This window comes from Nyctereutes procyonoides, unplaced genomic scaffold, assembly GCF_905146905.1.
Source record: "Nyctereutes procyonoides isolate TBG_1078 unplaced genomic scaffold, NYPRO_anot_genome, whole genome shotgun sequence".
NCBI classification, from domain to species: Eukaryota; Metazoa; Chordata; class Mammalia; order Carnivora; family Canidae; genus Nyctereutes; species Nyctereutes procyonoides.
In genome coordinates, this window is record NW_026575135.1 from 10,067,344 (window position 1) to 10,088,894 (window position 21,551).

Here is a 21,551-nt window from a genome sequence, read left to right on the forward strand (position 1 = left end):
CTGCTCGGACCCCGCGGCCTGCCTGGCTGCCGGCGCCTTCCGCCCGCCGCCCGTTTCACAGGCAGGGAGACTGAGGCCGGGACGGGGAGGTGGTCAGCCCAGCCCTGGAGGCTGCGGGCAGGGGGCGCTGAGCCTAGGCTCCCCCGGCCCCCACTCTCCCTGTCGGGGTAACGGGTGGCGGGGGAGGAGGCCGCCCCCTGGCCTGGGGTGTGTGAGAGCAGGGTGCGAAGCAGAAATCACAGTTTTTAAAAAAGTAATTAATTAATCTATTTATTTTTTTAAAGATTTTATTTATTTATTAGAGACAGAGACAGAGAGGCAGAGACACAGGCAGAGGGAGAAGCAGGCTCCATGCAGGGAGCCGGACGCGGGACTCGATCCCAGAGCCTCCAGGATCACGCCCTGGGCCGAAGGCGGTGCTAAACCACAGGGGCTGCCCTATTTATTTATTTATTTATTTATTTATTTATTTATTTATTTATTTATTTAGAGAGACACACAGAGGCAGAGACACAGGCAGAGGGGGAAGTAGGCTCCCTGTGGGGAGCCCCATGCGGGACTCGATCCCAGGACCCCGGGATCACGCCCTGAGCCAAAGGCAGCCGCTCAACCGCTGAGCCACCCAGGCGTCCCCAGAAATCACAATTTAAACTGATTTTTTTTCTCTCCTCCTTGTCTGTATTGACCTACATTTGCAGGGACGAGTGCCCCAACCTTTCAGCGTTCTGTTGCTGCTGGCTGCCCTGCCAGCAGAGCTGGGGCAGAGCTGGGGCGTATTTCTGTCCCCACTCTCATCCCAGTTCTTTTGTGTGACCACACACGTTAGGGTTCCCGACTGTGAGCCACCATTGTTGGGTGCTGCTGGGCCCAGAGAGGAGGGGTTTATCAGCCACAGACCTCCCTGTGGAGTTGCTTTAGTGAGCACAAAAGCCAGCTGATTCTGTGTAGAAGGAATAGAAACTGGCCTCTTCTGCAATTTGGAAGGTAGCAGTTTTCCTATTCTTCTGCTGAAAGGACTGGGCAAGAATAAAATTGGGTTTGAAATGTACCCGCAACTGATATGATGCTGGGTATATCTGTTATGAAGGATTTGGGTTAGCTGTATACAACAGGCACACATTAATAGCTTAATTAAGATAGAAGTTTCTTTGTCATTTAAAGAAATCTAGGAGGAGGCAGTCTGGGCTGGTATTAGAGGCTCTATGCTCATTGGACACCCTGGATCCTGATCTTCTGCTTCTTTATAATTCCTAGCGTGTAACTTCATGGCCCAGAACGGCTGCTTGATCTCCGGCCACCTCATTCACTGTCCAGCCAGCGGGAAAGAGAAAGTGGAAAGGTCACTAACCTCCTTTATAAGGGGATTACTCAGAAGTCCCATATAGCAATTACGCTTCATTTGCCACAACTTACGTGGTCACATGTAAGTGTAAAGGAGGCTGGGAAACAGAGCCTTTTAGCTGAGAGGTAGTATGCCCAAGTAAAAAATTGAAATCATTGTATTGAAGTGGAAAGGATGGATTTGAGGAATACAGTAGTTGAGTGGAGGTTCAAGCGCTGAAACAGAGACCCCATATTTAGTGGCTTAAATAAGATAGTTTTTTTGTTTTTTTGTTTTTTTTTTTTTCCTCCCATGAGTCTGACTGGTCTGGGCAGTTGGGACAGCCCTGTTCTACAAGGTCATCAGGCAACCCAGGTGCCTTCCATCTTGTTCCACCATCCAGTAAAGCTTTGTCCTTGTCTGTGTGGTAGAAGATGGGTTGCCTATGTGGCCTTGTTCAAACTTGAGGAAATGTGGGATATCTGGGTGGCTCAGCGGTTGGGCATCTGCCTTTGGCTCAGGGTGTGGTCCTGGAGACCGGGGATCGAGTCCCGCATCCGGCTCCCTGTAGGGAGCCTGCTTCTCCCTCTGCCCCTCTCTCTCTCTCTCTCTCTCTCTCTCTCTCTCTCTCTCTCTCTCTCTCTCCCTGTGTGTGTGTGTGTCTCATGAATAAATAAATAAAATCTTTTTAAAAAATATTGAGGAAAGGAGAAAGAGGAAACTCAGAACAAGCAATTACCTTTGAGGCTTGTTGCACAGATCACTGCTGTTCACATTCCTTTGGCAAGGATATAATTCCATGACCTAGCTGCAAGAGAGGCTGAGAAATGTAGGCTTCCAGCTGGGGGGCCATGTGGCCAGGGAGGTGGAGAGACAGGGGAGGGGTGAGGGGGTGAGGATGGCAAGCAGAAGCAGCATCCATCACTCTGGAAAAGAATAAACGTTTCAAAGCCCATCTGGTTCCCAAAGGATCGAATACCTGTTTATTCTGTTCGTGCTCAGCCCAGCACACTGCCAGGTGACTCACACGTGGTGCCTGAGAGCTCATGTCCTCATCGGGCGGACGGACCTAACAAAGGGAGGAAAGAAGGTCAGATGCTCTGTGTCCAGTTGTACGTACGGAGAGAATGAAGTTAGTTGTAGAGTCCAGACGGTTTTATGAACACAGACCCCAGGTGGCTGCAGACGTAAGGAAGGCTTTATAGAGTTGAGCTAGGAAGTATGAAAGACTTTGATGAGCTAGAAGACAGGACATTTAAGTGAGATGCTCCCCCCCTCCTCCCAGGCAGCAGGGCATGCAGGGTGTGTACAAATCCCTGGTTTGCCTGCTTGCCCTTCTCACCCATTCTGCACATTCAGCCTGAAGCTCAGTTCTAACCCCCAGAAATCCACAATGGTTCCAACCTGCACACTGGATGAAGCTTCAACTCCTTTATCTGGAACTTTCTCTTTGGCTCAACTTCCTTTTATAGCCCTCTCTTACTCCTCCCCTTCGCTCCCCCTGGGGTTTCACTGTCCTTTCGCCTCTCTAGCACTTTCACCTATCTTCAAATGCAGATCCTACAGCCAGCTGGTGGGTGCTAGTTGGGGATGTTTGTGGGCTGAGCCTCTCAGGGGCAGCCCCTCCGCTAGATTCCTTTGAGCCTGGGTTGTAGCGCTGTGGATCCTGAAAAGAGACTTTCTCAAGATCCTTAGAAATAATCAGTGCCTTAATAATAATAATGCCTTAAAAGGGTTACAGCCAGAGAGGGAGAAGCAGAACCGGGAAATGTCCCAGGTGGATGTTGTAACCCAGAAAGCTATGGGAACACTAGCAGTGTCCCTAGCCACGGTGAGGCCCAATAGTGTGAGGCTGCAAAATAATTGATGGATTCAGGAGATGAGAGGTGAATTTTCCTGGGATAAATTCAGTGGAGAAAGGAAGGACCCTGATTGATTTTGAAGGAAGTGGCAAGTAAAGAGGTAGAAATAGTGCATTTAAAATACTCTATTGGTACAAATGAGACTGTCTTTTTCTAGTGATTGGGCTACTTGTTTCCTCTATGCAGGGTACCCTCTTCTCAGGTTCAAAGTAGACAACTAACTGAGTTTTCAATGAAAAGATGGCCTGGTACTATGTAAATTTATTTATTCATTTATTTATTTTTTTAATATTTTATTTGTTCATGAGAGACACAGAAAGAGGCAGAGATGCAGGCAGAAGGAGAAGCAGGCTCCATGCAGGGAGCCTGATGTGGGGCTAGATCCCTGGACTCCAGGATCAGGCCCTGAGCCAAAGGCAGATGCTCAACTGCTGGGCCACCCAGGCATCCTGTAGAATGTAAATTTAAAAAGGGGGGGGGGCAAAATTAGAATAATGGGGATGGAGAATTCACTGAAACTTTAGGAGAGCCCACTGACCACTCCTCACCCTGTCTAGAAACCATTTCCCCAGTGTCCTGACCACCCAAGACTACCCAAAGCCAGAGGCTGAAAACTGGTTAATTTGGTATATTTAATTGCCCCCTAAATATGTTCATTTTTAAAAACTTATTTTATATTTTGGTTTAACGATGCTAAGTGGGGTTTTTTGGTAAGTTGTTATTTGGAGACAGTGTGAAGAGGTGGGGGTGGGGTGGGCAGAGGGAGAGAGAGAGAATCTTAAGCAGGTTCCACCTGCAGTAAGGAGCCCGTCACAGGGGCTCCATCTCATGACCCTGAGATAATGACTTGAGCCAAAATCAGGAGTCAGACACTTAACTGACTGACCCACCCAGGCCCCCATTAACTATGCTATATTTCAGAATTCTTAGCGGTTCCCACTGTCTTAACCTATACCTCTCATCCTTATATTCCTAACTCCACTGCCACCTCTTTCAGGGAGCCTTCCTGGATTTCCTCCTTTTCCCATCCCCTGCCACTAAGCAAGGATGTTCTCTCACACTGTATAATCTAGCCCCGCTCTTGACCCTGTTGGCTCTCTATGATCAAGAGTTTGGATAGGGTGCTAGTGCTTGAATCCTACCATTCATACCTCTTCCTCTTGAGGCTCTTAACACGGAATCTATATATCCAGAACAACAGAATGTAAAACAGACTACTTTGTGATTATGGGCAAATATTCTATTCTGAAGGTTCTTTGAAAAAACTGAATTAGGTGTTTTTGGCTTAGTGTTACATCCCAGGTAAAGCCTCCTGCTCTCTTTTCCCTGCCGTGAAGATCCCTGCAAACCCTGAAGCCTTACCAGCCTGCCGTATGGAGGGTGGTAACTGACTCGCCATACCCTGCCTTGGCAGGAAAAGAGGAAACATATTCATGATTGCTTATCTCTAAGGCACAGTGATCTGGCCACTTATGAAATGTGGCCCACTTCTGAGCATCAGGTTTTGACCACAATTTTTCCTACTTGGGAAAGAGCTAGTAAGACAGTAGAGAGAAGAACAGAGCTTGGGGAAAGGGCGCGGACTCCTTCATCTACCTGTGTTCTTCCTACACGTACCATGTAATGTATAGGGATACCTAACTCGTCACCCTGCCAACCTGGAGGTTCTTTAAAGGTTAATAACCTCTATCTGAATGATCTATATATTCTCCAGGATTGTAGTCTGATGATAACACTAAATGGGGCTCACTTTTAATATATACTTACTGTGCATCAGGTATGGTTCTAAGTTCCTTATACATATTAACTTTTTTTTTTCATATTAACTTTTTAAAAAAGATTTTATTTATTTATTCATGAGAGACCCAGAGAGAGGCAGAGACACAGATAGAGGGAGAGGCAGGCTTCATGCAGGGAGCCCAGTGCAGGACTCGATCCCAGGACCCTGGGATCACGCCCTGAGCTAAAGGCAGGCGCTCAACCCTGAACCACCCAGGGGCTCCTTTATCCATGTTAACTTTCATTCTGACAGCGAACTCTGATGTCGATGCCCTTTAGCCCGACTGAGAGTTCAAAAATCTGACCCACGGAAAATTTAAATATCTTAGCTAAAGCCACATAGCTAGAAAGTTAGCAGGAAACTACATAGATTTGTTGATTGACTTTATGGATAAGGTGGCACAGGGTGGCAACCTCTTTGGAGCAGAGGGTCCCTGTTGATCTGCAATAGGAAATACAGTGGGGCGGGCTGAATGAGGTATTTTTGTGTGCAAACTTGAGCAAAGGGGTTCGGGATCGATGAGGTTGGGCGATTAGCGTGGGGAAGCATGGGTTCCCACCTGCTGGAGTGCTGTGGTGAAACCCAAATGGTGGGACATCCAGGTGGCTCAGTGGTTGAGCACCTGCCTTCAGCCCAGGGAGTGATCCCGGGGTCCAGGGATCGAGTCCCACATGGGACTCCCTGCATGGAGCCTGTCTCTCTCTCTCTGCCTATGTCTCTGCCCCTCTATGTGTGTGTCTCTCATGAATAAATAAAATCTTTAAAAAAGCAAGCAAGCAAGCAAGCTGAATGGCCATTTACCTGTGTGGGGAGCATTACGTATTTTATACTTTCTGAAGCCCCTTGCCATTTTTATTTCATTCTTTGACTCTAATAAGCAGAAGCAACGATTCAGGCAGTTCAGAAAGAGAAAGAGGCTGGTGCAGTAGTCTTCAGATTTGAACAAACATCTGCTGGTTAAAATTTCAAGGAATCAAGTACTAAATTAATACCTGAGGGCTGTGAGCCAAGCAGTCAATTAGAAGCAATAAATAGCGAACCAGAAGCCATTAACCACCCAGCAGAGTATGGCAGGACAGGCCCAAGGAACTGCAGAAGAGGAACAGATCGTGTCTGTGAATTAGACAAGAGAGGAAACCACAAATATTCACCAATTGATGGATATTTGGGTTATTCCCCACTTGGGGCTATTATAAATAATGCTGCCATGAACATCTGTGTACAAGTTTTTGTGTGAATATATGGGTTTTTTTTTCTCTCCTGATATGAGTATTTACATGGAAAATTGGAAAGAATTAACAAACAGATACATAATCAAGAGATCGCAATAAGGTCACCATAAACAAGATTAGCATGTGTAAACCAAAAGCTCTCTTCTTCTTTAGCAACAATAAGCTAGAAAATGTCAAAACAAGATACTATTTAAAATAGCAACTGAGGGCGCCCGGGTGGCTCAGCAGTTCAGCGCCTGCCTTCAGCCCAGGGTGTGATCCTGGAGACCCGGGGTCGAGTCCCACATCAGGCTCCCTGCATGGAGCCTGCTTCTCCCTCTGCCTGTGTCTCTGCCTCTCCATCTCTCTCTCTCTGTCTCTCATGAATAAATAAATAACATCTTTAAAAATAAATAAATAAATAAAATAGCAACCGAAATCCATATAATGTCCAGATTTTGTCTAACAAAGAGTGCCCTGGTCCTGTGTGGAGAAAAAAATGTAACTATTAAGTGATATAAAAAACACAAAGGGGAAGAAATAGTCTATGATCTTGGAAGGAGTAACTTCGTATTATAAAGAGGTCAGCTCTCTCCCCACTCATCTGTTCATTTAATGCAGTCCCATATAAGAGCCCAAGAGTATTTGGGGAGAGAACTTGACAAATGAGGATCTATCCTTTGCATGGAAGAATCAAGTTTTGTGAATTGCTGGGATTTGTTACAAAGCTTAGTATTTCACATAGTGCGATCCTGGTTCAGGAACAGTCAAAAAAAAAAAAAAAGAACAAAGAAGAAAATCCAGAAATAGACCTATATTCCTATGAGAACCAGTAAGTTATTGAGGTGTCATCATAAATCGTGTTATTTAGTAATTGATGTTGAGAAAAATTGAGTCCATGTAAGGAGAAAAATAAAACTGTTTTCTTCACATCAGAAAACAATAAATTCTAAATGCGTCAGGTCTAAATTGAAAAGAGTACTACAAAGTTAATAAATAAATGTGTAGGGAAAGATCTTTGTGTCCTTAGAATGGAGATTCATCTCTTAGGCAAGACTCTAACAGCACAAACCAAAAGAAGAAAAATCATTTCCTCAACTCCATCACATTTAAAGATTTGGGTCCAGGGAAGAATATCATTGAAAAAAGTAAGATTGGTGGCAGACTAGAAGGGGGAGAAAATGCAGCATCGGAAACCACCAGTGAGTTGATATCTGGAATACACATAAACTCCCATAAGAAAGACTGAAAATGAAGTTTAAAAGAGAAGCGCAAAAAAAATAAAATAAAATAAAAAATAAAATAAATAAAAAAGAAGCGCAAAGATTATGTGTATACACGTCATAGAAAAGGAAACCCAAGCGGCTCATGCAAAATACGAAGAGATGTTTATCCGTGCTAGTACTTGGGGAAATAGAAATAAAAATACTGAGAAGGTTGGATGGTATCCAGTACAGGCAAGAATGTGGGGAAATAGGAGCCTCATGTACTATGAATGGGATTATAAACTGGTGCTGGTAGTCTGAATCCTAATCTTACTGAGCTTTGTGGAATTAAAGATGGGAACTAGCTATTGCTCTCTGGGGTTTACTGAAACAAATCAAAAACCTCTTGCATATGTCTACGAGAAACATATGTAAGGCAGTTCATCTCATTATTGGACAAAACAAACATTGAAGGCATTTTAAACATTAAGGCAATGGGGAGGTTATTTCAAAACCTGTGTTTTTATGCACATCACAGAATGCTATTCAATCAGCAGTAATAAGAGGTCTCACGTTTACATATAGGGATAGATTTCCAAAGGAAAATAAAAATAGTAGAATGAGATTTACTGCACAGTGTCGCTTTTCTGCAGCTTAAAAGCATACAAAACCATCTACTTTTCAAGAGCACCCATGTATGAAAATAAACATATGAAAAAATTAAAAAAAATAAACATATGGATGGTGGATGGTAAACGAGGCTGGGCTCTTGATACTGCTTTGCTCTGGTGCTTCCAGACCTTGGGCAGGCCTTGGGATGGCCAGTAGAGTGCAGCTGTGGACAGCGTGGCAGGGCTGGCGCTGTTGGCATAGTGAAAAATTGGGCCTGGAACCTCAACTTTAGATCCAGGTTCTGGTGAAGGCACTTTGTTGATTATTTTATAAGGTAATCACGCAGGACTTTCAGGACGGTGTTGTTGGGAATACGAAAGGATTTTTGCAACAGGGCAGGACCTGACCCTGGCCAGGTGGAGTTCCCATGCCCTAGAAGGAGCTAGCAGAGATGAGAAGTTTACCTCCCAACCCCATGTTGTCTGGTACCCGTTATTACTAATGTGTGCTTTCCGTTTATCATGGTAAAATATTGCTTTTCTAAGATATATGTGTCAGAGTGTTCATTTTGTTAAAACCTGCAGCCTTTGCAGAAGGATGTGCACGAAATACTCTAGACCAGAAGGAAAGTGGGTTTAGGCGAGGATTAGGGTGAAATAGAACATGGGCTTTGTATAGACTCCTATGAGTGTCCCATAAACCAAGAAATGTCATCGATTTAATTTGGTGCACCTACATATTTAAAGATTAAAGTTCTGCCATCAAGATAATTTTCCGATAAAATTGTGCAGTGCCATGTAAAATATCTATTGGATGACACTATTCTCTAGCTTGTTATCGAGATAACAGCTAATAAGGTACAGTCTGCAAATCCATTGTGTAGTTATTCAAGGATTAATCAATTTAGTCTCTCTCCAACAAGATCCAATCAGAAAAATAAATCATTTCTAGGCTTTTTTTTTTTTTTTAAACAGGATGACCAGCCCAGGAGCTATCTAAGTAGGTGTCGGGGCACGGGAGAAGCAAAAAGGAGCACAGAGACAGTAACTGCGAGAAACAGCTGCCACCCCCGGGCCTGGGGTGGTGAGAGGGGTCTGGGCACAGAGAAGGACTTGAGGCTGTAAGAATCTAGAAACTCAGACAAGAGACCCCCCCCCCAAAACTCCAACCCATCCTCTGAGAATGGGGCTCCCCACCCAGTGGCTGTTGGTTCCTTTGAGGGCATGACAAGGCTGGTTATGGGAGTCTAGATAAAAAGCCAGAAGCCGGAACCAACTGGCCACTGCAAGGATGAAGCAGAAGCGCCCGGACTTGTATAGTGGACAGCAATCCAATCGGAAGGGATGGTCTTCCTGCCTCCTGCCTCCTAGCCTCCCTCCAGTGCTTCCTTTTGGCAGAGCCTAGCCAGCTGGCAAAGGAGAAATGTGGTTTGCAGAGAATTCAGCCCATCAGAGAGTTGGCTATAGAAGGCTGGGTTCTCAGAGACAAGAGCTTAAATACTGGCACATGGTCCAAACTAAATTTATGCCAAATCATCTAAATTCAGGGGAAAAGTGTTATATTGCTGCGCTTAATATTTTTCTGCCAACACCAACTAGTATAGTGCAATTAATTTCTGGTGCTAATAACCCAGAGCTAACACAGACCCGCCCCCAAGCTAAAAGGGGTGGTCCATCACAAGACTGCTCTCACTTAAGATCAACTGGCTGCAGATCTTGGGGCTACCCACAACCCCCCTCGGATTCTGTGATTCACTAGAATGTTTCACAGAGTTCAGGAAAGCACTGTACTTGCTAAAAAGGATACAATTCAGGAAGAGCTGGTGAAGACACACTAGAGTAAAGTCCTGGGGGGTCTCCCAAATGCAGAGTTTCTGCCCTCTTCTCATGAATCAGGCCTTGTCGCCCTCCCTGGTATTAGTTTGTTCACCAGCCAGGAAGCAGTGCTGAGCTTATGTCCAGAGTTTCGATTGGGGTCTCATTACATAGGGATTATTGATTTAATCACTGGCTACATAATTAAATGCAATCCCCAGCCTCCCTCCCCTCCCAAGTAGCTGACAGCCCCAAACCTCTAGTCACGTGGTTGGTTTTTCTGGTGACCAGCCCCCAATCCTGAGTCATCTTCCGTCTTAGCATAAGCTCAGGTGTGATCCCAAGGGGCTCAGGAATCACGAAGACAGTCTGCTGGGAAATTCCAAGGATTTGGAGCCTCTCTCACCCTCTCTCCAGGGACCAGGGACACAAACCAGTCAAATTCTTTATTATACAACACCTTACAAAACAAGAGAAAAATATACCCCAATGCATCTGGCAAAACAAGTTCTCATTCCAAGTTTTAGAAGCAGATGAGAGAATAGGAAATTAGTGCTAGAAAAGCCCCGAGAAGCCACTTGCCAATGCTAATAAGGTAGCTTGGTACATTTATAAGTGAGTTTTGTTCCAAAGCTTGCTCTTAATTTAGAATTTAGAAACCCATTCTTTTAGAGATGATCTTATCCTATGGTTACTAGTTCTCAATCCAGTTTATAAAACTTAATAGTAATAGTAATCCAATATTAATAATAACTGGTGTTTATTGTGATGGAATTCTGCTGTATGCCAGTGCGTTATTTTAGGTGCTGGGAAATGGTAAGGATAACAGGAAAAGATGGGGAAATTGAGAAGCTACATTATAAGAGATCGTCTTTTTCAATTACCTATAGAATTTTTTTAAATTATGTATTTATTTGAGAGAGAGTGTGTGAGCAAGAGGGGCAGAGGGAGAAAGACAATCTCAAGCAGACTTCCAGGTGAGCATGGAGCCCGAGGCAGGGCTTCATCTCAAGACCCTGAGATCATGACCTGAGTTGAAACCAAGAGTTGGATACTCAACTGCCTGAGCCACCCAGGCGCCCCAGTTACCTGTAGAATTTTTATTTTCTTTAATTTAAAAAAAGATTGTATTTGAAAGAGAGAGAAAGCATGAACAGGGAGAGAGGCAAGAGAGAGATGGAGAAGCAGGCTCCCCCTGAGCAGGGAGCCTGACATAGGTCTCATTCCCAGGACCTGGAGCTCATGACCTGAGCCAAAGGCAAATGTTTCACCAACTGAGCCACCCAGGTACCCCTAGAATTGTAAAAACATAACTAGTCATTGAATTCCTGGATAATTATTCTGAGAAAAAAATAGCCTCAGCATGGTAGTGGAAATCAGAACATATATGAAGATGCTTAAATGTAGTTTATAGCATTAAGCAGTTGCTCAATAAATGTTAAGAGAAAAACAAAAAATTTATCCAAGGCAAGACTTAGCCTAGAGTACCGAAGTAGATTTAGGGCTCAGCATAAAATAAGCATAAAAGTAGAAAAAGTAATGTACTTGGCCCAATTACTTAGAGATAGAAAAAAGCTACTAGGGCTGTATTTTAGCATGTGAGCAAGATCTAGGATAGTAGAAATGAACTGTCCCAAGTGTACAGATAAGTGGAAACCATGGCCCAATGGCTTTTTTTTTTTTAAGTATAACATGATGTGGGAAACAAAGGCAAAAGAGAAATTAAATTTCCTTACTATTTACAGCCCATTCACAAGTCCTTGACACAGGCAGAATGACATTCCTCTAGGATCTCCGCTGCCTCAATGTTAGTTCTTTACTAAGGCCAACAGTCCCCCAGGACCCTATGAGTCTACTTTAACATATAAAAATTCCTTTCTCATGATTGAATCTTTACTAACTAGTAATAAATGACTTGTTCCTAACAATAGCTGGCCCCCTCAAGGCCCTGAAAACCTTGTTTCCAAAATACAGGAGGTTTGTCCTATCCCTTCGCCCCCATCCCAACTTGAAAGTGTATAACGGGCCACTCCTCCTGACCCCAGTGCAGCTCTTTCTACCCACGGGTCCTGTTTCTGTGCTTTAAGAAAATCACCTTTATGTACCAAAGATGTCTCAAGAATTCTTTCTTGGCCATTGGCTCCAGACCCCAATGTCTTTCCTACATCATAATGAAACAAAGTAAACAAAGCCTCAAGTTTATGTTTAATTGCCTAATATCTGTGGGTGATTTTATTTATTCATTTGACAATCATGTAGTCGGTGTCCAGTGCCAAGCACTACGCTGGACAGAGAACCCAAGATGACTCACGTATGGTTCCTGTGTGCATGGAGTTAACCACGGAGGAGAAAAATCTTGCTGTCACCAACTGGAAGCATAACTCAGGCCTACCTTTCAGTGTGTGGTTGAATGTATCATGATATGAAGTGATCTTACAAGAAAGATACCGAGCTGTTAGAAACGATGTGTTTGTAGAATTTAGTGAACTATGAAACTATCCTATACAGCTTGATGACAAATGCAAGTTCAGAGAAATGGGAAAATCCTATTATCATGTGTAGGTATAAATGGAAAACCTCCACGATCCAATATACAAATATTTCATTGTTGGTTTTTTCCCCTCTTAGAGCACAGGTATTATATGAAAGCTGTGATTTTTGCACTCCCAGGGACGGTGATGAGCCGTGGTTGTTGAAATTATGTTACCTCTCTGCCTCAGGTTCCCTACCTATAAAATGGGGGAAAGGCCATATATTCTCAGTTAGCATGTAAGTCTGGCTCAAAGATGTGTGCCCTACACACTCCCCTCAGGAAGAGGGTAATGAGGCTTACACAAAGCCCTCTTCTGAGGCCCTAAACATTCCTGGACACGTGTGTTTGAAAATAGTCAACCTATTAAAAAGAAAAATTTCTCCTCAGGAAAGCTGTCACTGGATTTTCTAACCATTGTTTATTCTCACCATCTAGGTTATCCTTTCCCTACTGCTCCTCCTGTGGATCCATTTGCCAAAATCAAAGTGGATGACTGTGGAAAAACTAAGGGATGCTTTAGGTTGGTAGATCCGTGAGTTGGATAGCTTGAAGGCTAAGGAACTGATTTACTTCTCAAGGTGGTATTTAAATCGCATACAGCTCATTCTAATCAGGGCCCTGCACCCCCTCAAAGCTTCAGCAGGGATGTGGCCTGTTTCCAATGGCCACCCCAGTATTCAGTCCTAGAGGCCATAAGCTCTAGAAGGCTACTGGTCAATGGAACATTCTTGTCTGCTATTGGCCCAAGTATCTACTCCTAATTAGTTGGCTCTATGAAAAAGAATCACATGGCACAAGCTATATTTTATTAGGGCTGTGAGTGGGACAGACCGTTATAGACACGTCTAAGACCCAATGCCTTCTCAAGTAAGTCATGACTTAGGGATCTCTGGATAATACTAACTAGTCCTTGAACACGGGTTATTGTCGTTAGCTTGTTATCTCTGGTTTAGTGACTCCCTACGTGATTGCTAGCAGTGTTCTATTAAAGCATAATGGGGTGAGCTAGCGAACACTAGTATAGACAGCTCTTTTTTTGTTGGAAAAGCTGCCTCCTCTTTGAAATTGTTATTTCCTAAAATAAATTGCCCTTGAGTAAATAAAGGTCATGGTGGCCACGGTACTGAAAGTTTTTAATTTTCTTTTGTTCAACGCTCAAGGTCTAACAAGAAAAACTTGAATAAAGGGGTTTTGAGTTCTCTTTGGATTACAAGGGTATTTTTAAGGAATTTTTTTTAAGATTGTATTTATTTGAGAGAGAGAGAGAGCACGAGTGAGGGGAAGGAGGAGGGAGAAAGAAAAGCAGACTCCTCGCTGAGCAGGAAGCCTGATGCAGTGCTTGATCCCAGGATGCTGGGAGCATGACCTGAGCTGAAAGCAGACGTTTAACCGACTGAGCCACCCAGAAACCCCTCCAAGGAATTTTTAAGAATCCAAATAATACAATTATTGAGGAAGATGGCCAGCAATGTTAAGTCTGGTGATTGGGGGACATTTTCAAGAAAAGAAGAAATTTCAGTACCTGCTGGCTTCAGGGTGACTTACTTTCTGGCCCACTCACTCTTCCTGTAGCTTTCCCTTACTTCCATCCAGCATTTTCACCGTGTTCTGCGTTGTCCTGAGCTTACATCTCTTCCCAGCCATTCAGGGTACCTGCCAGCCTGGTGGCATGTGCCTACAGATACCTTCCACCTGACCTTCGATTGTCTCACCCATTGCTACAGGGTTCTGTTATTTGGAAAATGGTGTAAAACAACCTTCCTCCACTAGACCTTTCTGATTTTTAAAGGATCCACAAGTCCTCTGTAAAGAAAATTTAAATCTGTGTTTCCATTTCATTCATGCTCCTTAAAAAGATTAATGTTTGCATAATCTGATTATCTGGATAACCAGTTTATACTGCTCTGTACTCTACAGTCCCAATTTGTAATTATGTTAGCACCAAGTAGCCCAATAGAGCAAAGGCAGATTTTATAAATCAACGATGCATTCATGCTCAGTGAATACCAGATGAGGTTTCATTTCATGTATCGTATGTATGAGGGTTTTACAGCAGTTCAAACAGATGAAAGTGGAGGGAGGTGGAATCGTAATCGTAGTTAGTAGTAAGAACAAGCTCAACCAAGAGATCCCGCACAGTGTAGTCAGAGAGACCCCATGCAGGTAAGCAAAATCTGCCTTCAGTAAAACGACATCATCCATCACATGAATGCTGAGAACTTAAATGCTCCGGGTTTTGTAGTTTATATTTAATTTGTATGTTTTTGTTAATTTAGCTGTGTTAAAATTTCTAAGTAAAAATAAATTGGTGCACATTTAATTCACAAAGACAGTTTATTTATTCACTCGGAGAATTTCTGCCTCTGAAAGGGATTCAGAAATAATTCAGCAATAAGTAATGTCTGAGAAAACTCTAATATAATGCTGAGAACCCTGGCTGGGAGTGGAGGCCCACATGCAAGTCCTGTTGCAGCTACTGACTCAACTACGCAAGCAATCCCCTTCCCATCTCTGGTCCTCAGGTTGTATGTAGATAAAAAGGAGCAGATACTCTCCACAGTCTCTCCCGAGTGAAATTGTGGTTTTCAGATCCCTGGTAGCAAAGAGCTAATTTATGTGATAATCTTGCTTCACTATGCCTAACATATTGTTGCCTTTGTAATGTATTGTGAATAAGTAGATGAAGCAGCAGTGCTGTTTTGATACATCCTCTAGATATGGCAAACCGGGCTGCAATGCGGAGACCTGTGACTACTTCCTTAGCTACCGGATGATAGGGGCTGATGTGGAATTTGAGCTGAGTGCTGACACAGATGGTTGGGTAGCAGTTGGATTCTCTTCAGACAAGAAAATGGTAAGATGCAAATCATGATAAGAGATGATTTTTTTTTTCCCTTTAGTTTGCTGTGGTACTTTAGATTTTGGAGAACGGGCATGGTTTCTCCAAGCTACCATGCCTCTGTTAAATGTGTGAATTTCTAGCATTTGATTTTCTTTTTCAAAGCAAAGGAAATAAAGTGATAAAAGCGGCGTAACGATTATATTAGCTGTGGCTCTCTGATTGCAAGTTAAAAAAAAATGAAGCTAGCTTAAACAGAAAAGGAAGGGTTGGTTATGGGAATACGAGGTATCTTATGGTGCCTGGGTTTATTAGTTATTATGGCAGTAATGCTGCAAGGAGAGCTTCCAAAACCACATGGCTTATAAGCATTTATTTCTTGCCCACATGTGTGTGAATTGGACAGGGTTCAACTGGGCTTGGCTCCAGCCCATGAATTGGATTCGGGCTTTTTCTAATCATTCTGGAACCAGCAGCTAACAGGGCATGTTGTTTTTATGGCAGAGACAGAAGGGCAAGAGCCCTCCAAGCCTATTTCAAACCTCTGCTCACATCGTATCTGCTAACATTCCATTGCTCAAAGTAAATCACACGGCCAAGGCCAGAATGAAGGGAGAGGGAATTTCATTCCCCTTCCCAAGAGGCCCTGTGAAGGTGTGGGGATATAATACTCCTACCAGGGAATGAAGCAGTAAGGCCAACAATTAAGTCTTCTGCAGTACGCATAGGCAAGAACACATCTGGACCTCAGAAAAACCAGGGACCAGGACCAGGACGGGTGTCTGGATCCCAAGCAGCTGTCCATCACTTACCTCTGCTCTTTCTGTGCCTCTGCTATGTTCTTCCCTCCTCCCATCATTTGCCATCTCAGTGTGGCAGCCTGCTTCCCAGACAGCCAGACTTTCTCGGGCCTCTGTACCTTTGCACATGCTCCTGCTCTGCTAAGAGGAGCCTCCTTCTTCTCTTCACCTGGCCTGTCTTGAGGCTCCTGCAATGAGAGGAGGTCAGCTCAGATAGTAGCAGCAGTGGGAGTGGTGAGAAGTGCTCAGATCTGGGATATGTTTTGAAGGCAGCGCTGACCGTGTTCGCTTATGGATTGTTGATGGGTTGTAAGTGGGTGTTAAGTAGAGACTGGAGGATCAGGCTAAGCAGTCAGAACTCCGGTGACTTTGTTCTTGGAAAGGTCACCAGAAGAATGAGCTGCTACCGAAGCCAGTCCAGGCAGTAAGACAATGGGCCTAACGGGAAGACAGCATGGATATGAATCTGCGTCACTTTAGGGTCAGTGAGAGGAACAGCAGGTGTGTGCCATCCCAGAAACTGGCTTGCAATGCAATTGACCATTTCCCGTCCTAGAATGCATTTGCACCCATAGTGCAGCTTTTAAGATTAGGGCAGTCAGAGGAGGGAGGTTGAGTAAGACATGTTCTAATTTTATGTTTGGCTTTTTTTCAAAAAAGATTGATTTATTTATTTTAGAGAGCGCAAGTGGGGGGAGGGAGGAGGGAGAGTGAGAATCCTCAAGCAGACTCCCCGCTGAGCTTGGATCCTGACTTGGGACTCTATCCCAGGACCCTGAGATCATGACCTGAACCAAAACCAAGAGTTGGATGCTTGACTGACTGAGCCACTCAGGCACCTCTATGTTTGACATTTTGCTATCTGAAGGCTTTTTTTTTTTTTAAAGATTTTATTTATTTATTCATGAGAGACCAGAGAGAGAGAGAGAGGCAGAGACACAGGCAGAGGGAGAAGCAAGCTCCATGCAGGGAGCCCAATGTGGGACTCAATCCTGGGTCTCCAGGACCACAACCTGGGCTGAAGGGGGCGCTAAACCACTGAGTCACCGGGGCTGCCCTATCTGAAGGCCTTTAACAGATAAATCTCTCTTTTCTTCTCCTGTTATTCCAAAGAGAAGCACAGTTGAAAATTTTTTCAAAACCAGATGCAAAGGAAAAGCAAAATGGAACTCCTTTTTAATAGTCTTAAACTTTTTTTTGAAATGGTATATTATTGGTTTTTTAAAAATGAGAACTTTTTTTTGAGACTTTATTTTTAGAGTAGTTTTAGGTTCACAGCAGAATTGAAACAAGGTACAGAAAATATCCATATGCCCCCTGCCCCTCACACACATTCCTCAATATCAGCATCCCCCACAGAATGGTATATTTGTTATAGTTGATGGATGTCTTTAACTTTTTGGACCTAGTTTTTTCTTTTTTTAAAGATTTTGTTTTTAAGTAATCTTTATATCCAGAATGGGGCTCAAACCTGCAACCCCGAGATCAAGAGTCTCATGCTCCACCGAGTGAGCCATCCCAGCACCCCATTTTTTTGGACCTGTTTTTATTTTTATTCTTTTTATTTCTTTATTTTTTTTAAAGGTTTTATTTATTTATTCGTGAGAGACACAGAGCAAGAGAAAGAGAAGCAGAGACACAGGCAGAGGGAGAAGCAGGCTCCACGCAGGGAGCCCAATGCAGGACTCCAGGATCACACCCTGGGCTGAAGGCAGGTGCTAAACCGCTGAGCTGCCCAGGGAGCCAGCCCCTGGACCTGTTTTTAAAAAGCTTAAATGTACAGACAACTGCAAGGGCAGTGCAATACATATGCTTCACAAACATTCGCCAAATAACTTTCTTTTTGTTGTATACAGTGTACAGAATGTAAAGTCTACCATTTTGACTATTAAAAATGTGCACCTCAGTGGCTTCAATTATGTCCATGGGGTGCAACCATCACCACTATCTACTTCCAGAACTTTTTCTTTTTAAATGATGAGATTTTGCCACATGCTTTATTTCCCCTGCTGTTGCTGCTACTACTTGCTTTTATTTTTATTTTCTGGAAACTTTAGAGATTCAATCTATTTGTTAAATTCAGGAAGTTTAATATTAATATGATAGTATCATTGCCCATTGTGCCAATACTACTTTTTTTTTAAAAAAGAGTTTATTTAAGAGAGAGAGAACGAGTGGGAGGAGAGACAGAAGGAGAGGGAGAAGCAGACCCCCCTGAAGAGTGGGGAGCTGAATGCCATGTTCAATCCCAGGACCCCAGGATTATGACCTGAGCCGAAACCAGATGCTTAACTGACTGAACAACCCAGGCATCCCGCCCCCCCAGTACCACTCTTTATAGAAATTCTTATTTTATGAATTAGGATTCTGTCAGGAACACTATTAGTTGTCATGAATCTTTAGTCTTCTTTATTTTGAAATGATTTCTGAAAAAAAAAAAAAAAATGATTTCTGGGACGCCTGGGTGGCTCAGCAGTTGAGCATCTGCCTTTGGCCCAGGGCGTGATCCCCACATCCTGGGATCAAGTCCCACATCGGGCTTCCTGCATGGAGCCTGCTTCTCCCTCTGCCTGTGTCTCTGCCTCTCTGTGTCTCTCATGAATAAATAAAAAAAAAAAAAAAAGAAATGATTTCTTAGCCTTTTGTTTTTTTTTTTTATGATATTGGTCTTTTGAAGATTGTAAGTACTTTTTGTAATCCTTTTTTGTAGAATAACTCACTTTGGGTTTGATTGTTTCTTCATGATTAGGTTTGGTTTGCATTTTTCAGCAGGAAAACTCAATAGCTGGTGATGTATTTTCTGAATAGCACGCCAGGAGGTACCTGATTTCAGCTCTTGTGATGCTAAATTCCATCACTTTGGTTAAAGCTTTTTAAATAAAAAATAATTTTGAGGGGTGGGATTTCAAATTACAGAGGTAATGGATATATCTGAGTGAAATTTCTTCCTAGCAGAGAAGTTTGCAAAAGATGCACCTTTGACTTTTTCCTTCCTCGTTTTTCATGTTAGGGTGGTGATGACGTCATGGCCTGTGTCCACGATGACAATGGCAGGGTCCGCATACAGCACTTCTATAATGTAGGCCAGTGGGCAAAGGAGATCCAGAGAAATCCTGCCAGGGATGAAGAAGGAGTCTTTGAGAACAATCGGGTCACCTGCAGATTTAAACGCCCTGTGAACGTTCCCAGAGATGAAACAATTGTCGATCTGCATTTGAGTTGGTATTACCTGTTTGCTTGGGGTCCAGCCATTCAGGGTAAGCTTACATTGTGGCATCTGGATTAAACACCAGGTGCTGTTTTGCTCGTGTTCATTATTTACTGGGCAAGAGAGTGGTCAGCCCTTTGGATAATGTAAAGGAAAGAGGAGATATGATCCTGCCTGTAGGAAATTGTAATGGACTTACTATACACGTGGACAAATGGACAGTAATACACATACATAGCTAGCACGGCACAAGGTAGTGTATGATGAGCTACAGGCTTCATGGAACAGATCATGTGTCTGCTGTATGTGGGGGTATGTGCTGTATTCAATTCTCACAACATTCTCATTTACTCCTCACCACATCCTTGAGAGGTATAGATAGTATCATCCTCATTTTAGAGAGATTAAGGAATTGCTCAAGGCTATACAACTAATTAGTGGAAGAACTAAAATTCAGTCCTAGAACTCACTGACTCCAAAGTCAGTGAGTACTCTTAGCTCCTGTGCTCTAAATCTAAAAAATACAGAACAGGAAAGGGCATCTGGAGACTTCTGCAGAGATGGGCACCAAGCATCTCATTATCATTAGTGTTCACTTTATGACTGTCCTGGTAGTCACACATCCACCAAATTATCCTATAATTTAGCCCATTGCTCCTCAAATTTTAATGTGTACAGGAATTGCCTGGTTGTATCATTAAAATGCAGTTTCAGGGACACCTGGGTGGCTCAAGCGGTTGGGTGTCTGCCTTTGGCTCAGGTTGTGATCCTGGAGTTCCAGGATCAAGTCCCACATTGGACTTCTGCATGGAGCCTGCTTCTCCTCCCTCTGCCTATGTCTCTGCCTCTCTCTGTGTCTCATGAATAGATAAATAAAATTTTTAAAAATAAATAAATAAATAAATAAATAAAATAAAATAAAATAAAATAAAATAAAATAAAATAAAATAAAATAAAATAAAATAAAATGCAGTTTCAGTAGGTCCGGGGTGGGACCTGAGATTCTGCATTTCTAACCAGCTTCCCAGCTGGTTCATTGACGACCTCACTTTGGGTGGCAAGGCTCTTGAGCAGACCCTGTCAAAGACCCAAGCGTATCATTAGACCTCTTGGAGGCTGCCAAAAACAAGTTACATGGTGTCAGCGTTCCTCCTGTCTAATCAAGCCTAACGCCCTAAGCATGGAAGTGAGTTGTTCATGGTCTTTGTAGGAGAACTCATTCCGGCTCCCAGCAATTGAGTCTTTCTCTGCTGTGTGTTCATCAACTCTCAGTTGCCTAATTTGATCTGGGTTGTCTTTTTCTATTCTTTTTCAAAGTGTTTCCAGGGATTGGTCTGGAGATTTTCTACCTTTTTTTGCCTGTTTCTATTTTTTTTTTAATTTTTTATGTATTCATTTTGAGAGAGCAAGCCAGAGCATGAGCAGGGGGGAGGGGCAGAGGGAGAGGGAGAAGCAGGCTCCCTGTTCAGCAGGGAGCCTGACATGGGGCTTGATCTCAGGACCCCCAAGATAGTGACCTGAGCTGAAGGCAGATGTTCAACCAACTAAGCCACCTAAAAGCTGCCTTTTATTGCCTGTATCTAATTGGAAAAACATTTGGATGCCTCCAGATTTGTGATACCTTTCCCATTTGCCTATTTCCCAGGATCCCAACAATGGATCTGCAGTTATATCTTTGGGTACTTCTAGTACTCATGGAAGTAAATTCTATCTCATCCCGGAAAAATGAACTCACTTAAAATGGTGGGAGTTGGAGCCTAAAACTTTAAATTTGAGCATGGGTTTTTCCCGTTGGTAGCAATACCCAGCCTTCTTCTAAGTTCTGAACTTCAATTTCTTTGTATCTAAAATGGGGATGATGATAATACCGACTTCATAGGATCATTGTGAGCATTAAATGAAAACAAGTATTTGAAGTTCCTTTACAAATTGTAAGGTGCTGTACTTCAGAAAGTCATCGTCTGACATAAGTGGAATAGTAGCCTAATATATTGGGCCCCACTCAAGTCTGATCCCACTTCGTCTGATTAGCCCTCCAGGACTTTGGTTGTTTTCACTGTCCTCAAACAGAACAAGCATATTCCTACCCCATCTACAGGCTTGTATACCCTTTATTGATTAAATACCTCTCTATTGATCAAATACACATTAAGCTAGGGTTTAAAGGGGATATGGGATTAGGTTTCCCTCAAGGGAAGCAGAGGTGCATGGTTATGCCTAGGAGCCTATGTACATGACCAGTGACCAGGTACATGACCAGGTTAGGTTAGATGGGAGAGGTGAGTGGATCTGTTGAAAGAAAAATTTCTGCCAACCTGAGGACTTGGCAGGAGTGGGCACAGATGCTGGAGCAGGGAATTAACGTG

At 43.3% G+C, this 21,551-nt stretch overlaps 1 protein-coding gene across 1 annotated transcript in view; it reads left to right on the top strand.

Annotated features, from left to right (window-relative positions):
* Positions 1 to 21,551, top strand: part of FRRS1L (ferric chelate reductase 1 like) — a 29,501-nt gene that overhangs the window by 350 nt on the left and 7,600 nt on the right. Inside the window, exons 2-4 of the mRNA XM_055302451.1 lie at positions 12,774 to 12,858; positions 15,054 to 15,192; positions 18,988 to 19,234. Of these exons, the coding sequence (XP_055158426.1) occupies positions 12,774 to 12,858; positions 15,054 to 15,192; positions 18,988 to 19,234 (471 nt within the window). The remainder of the gene's footprint in view (positions 1 to 12,773; positions 12,859 to 15,053; positions 15,193 to 18,987; positions 19,235 to 21,551) is intronic.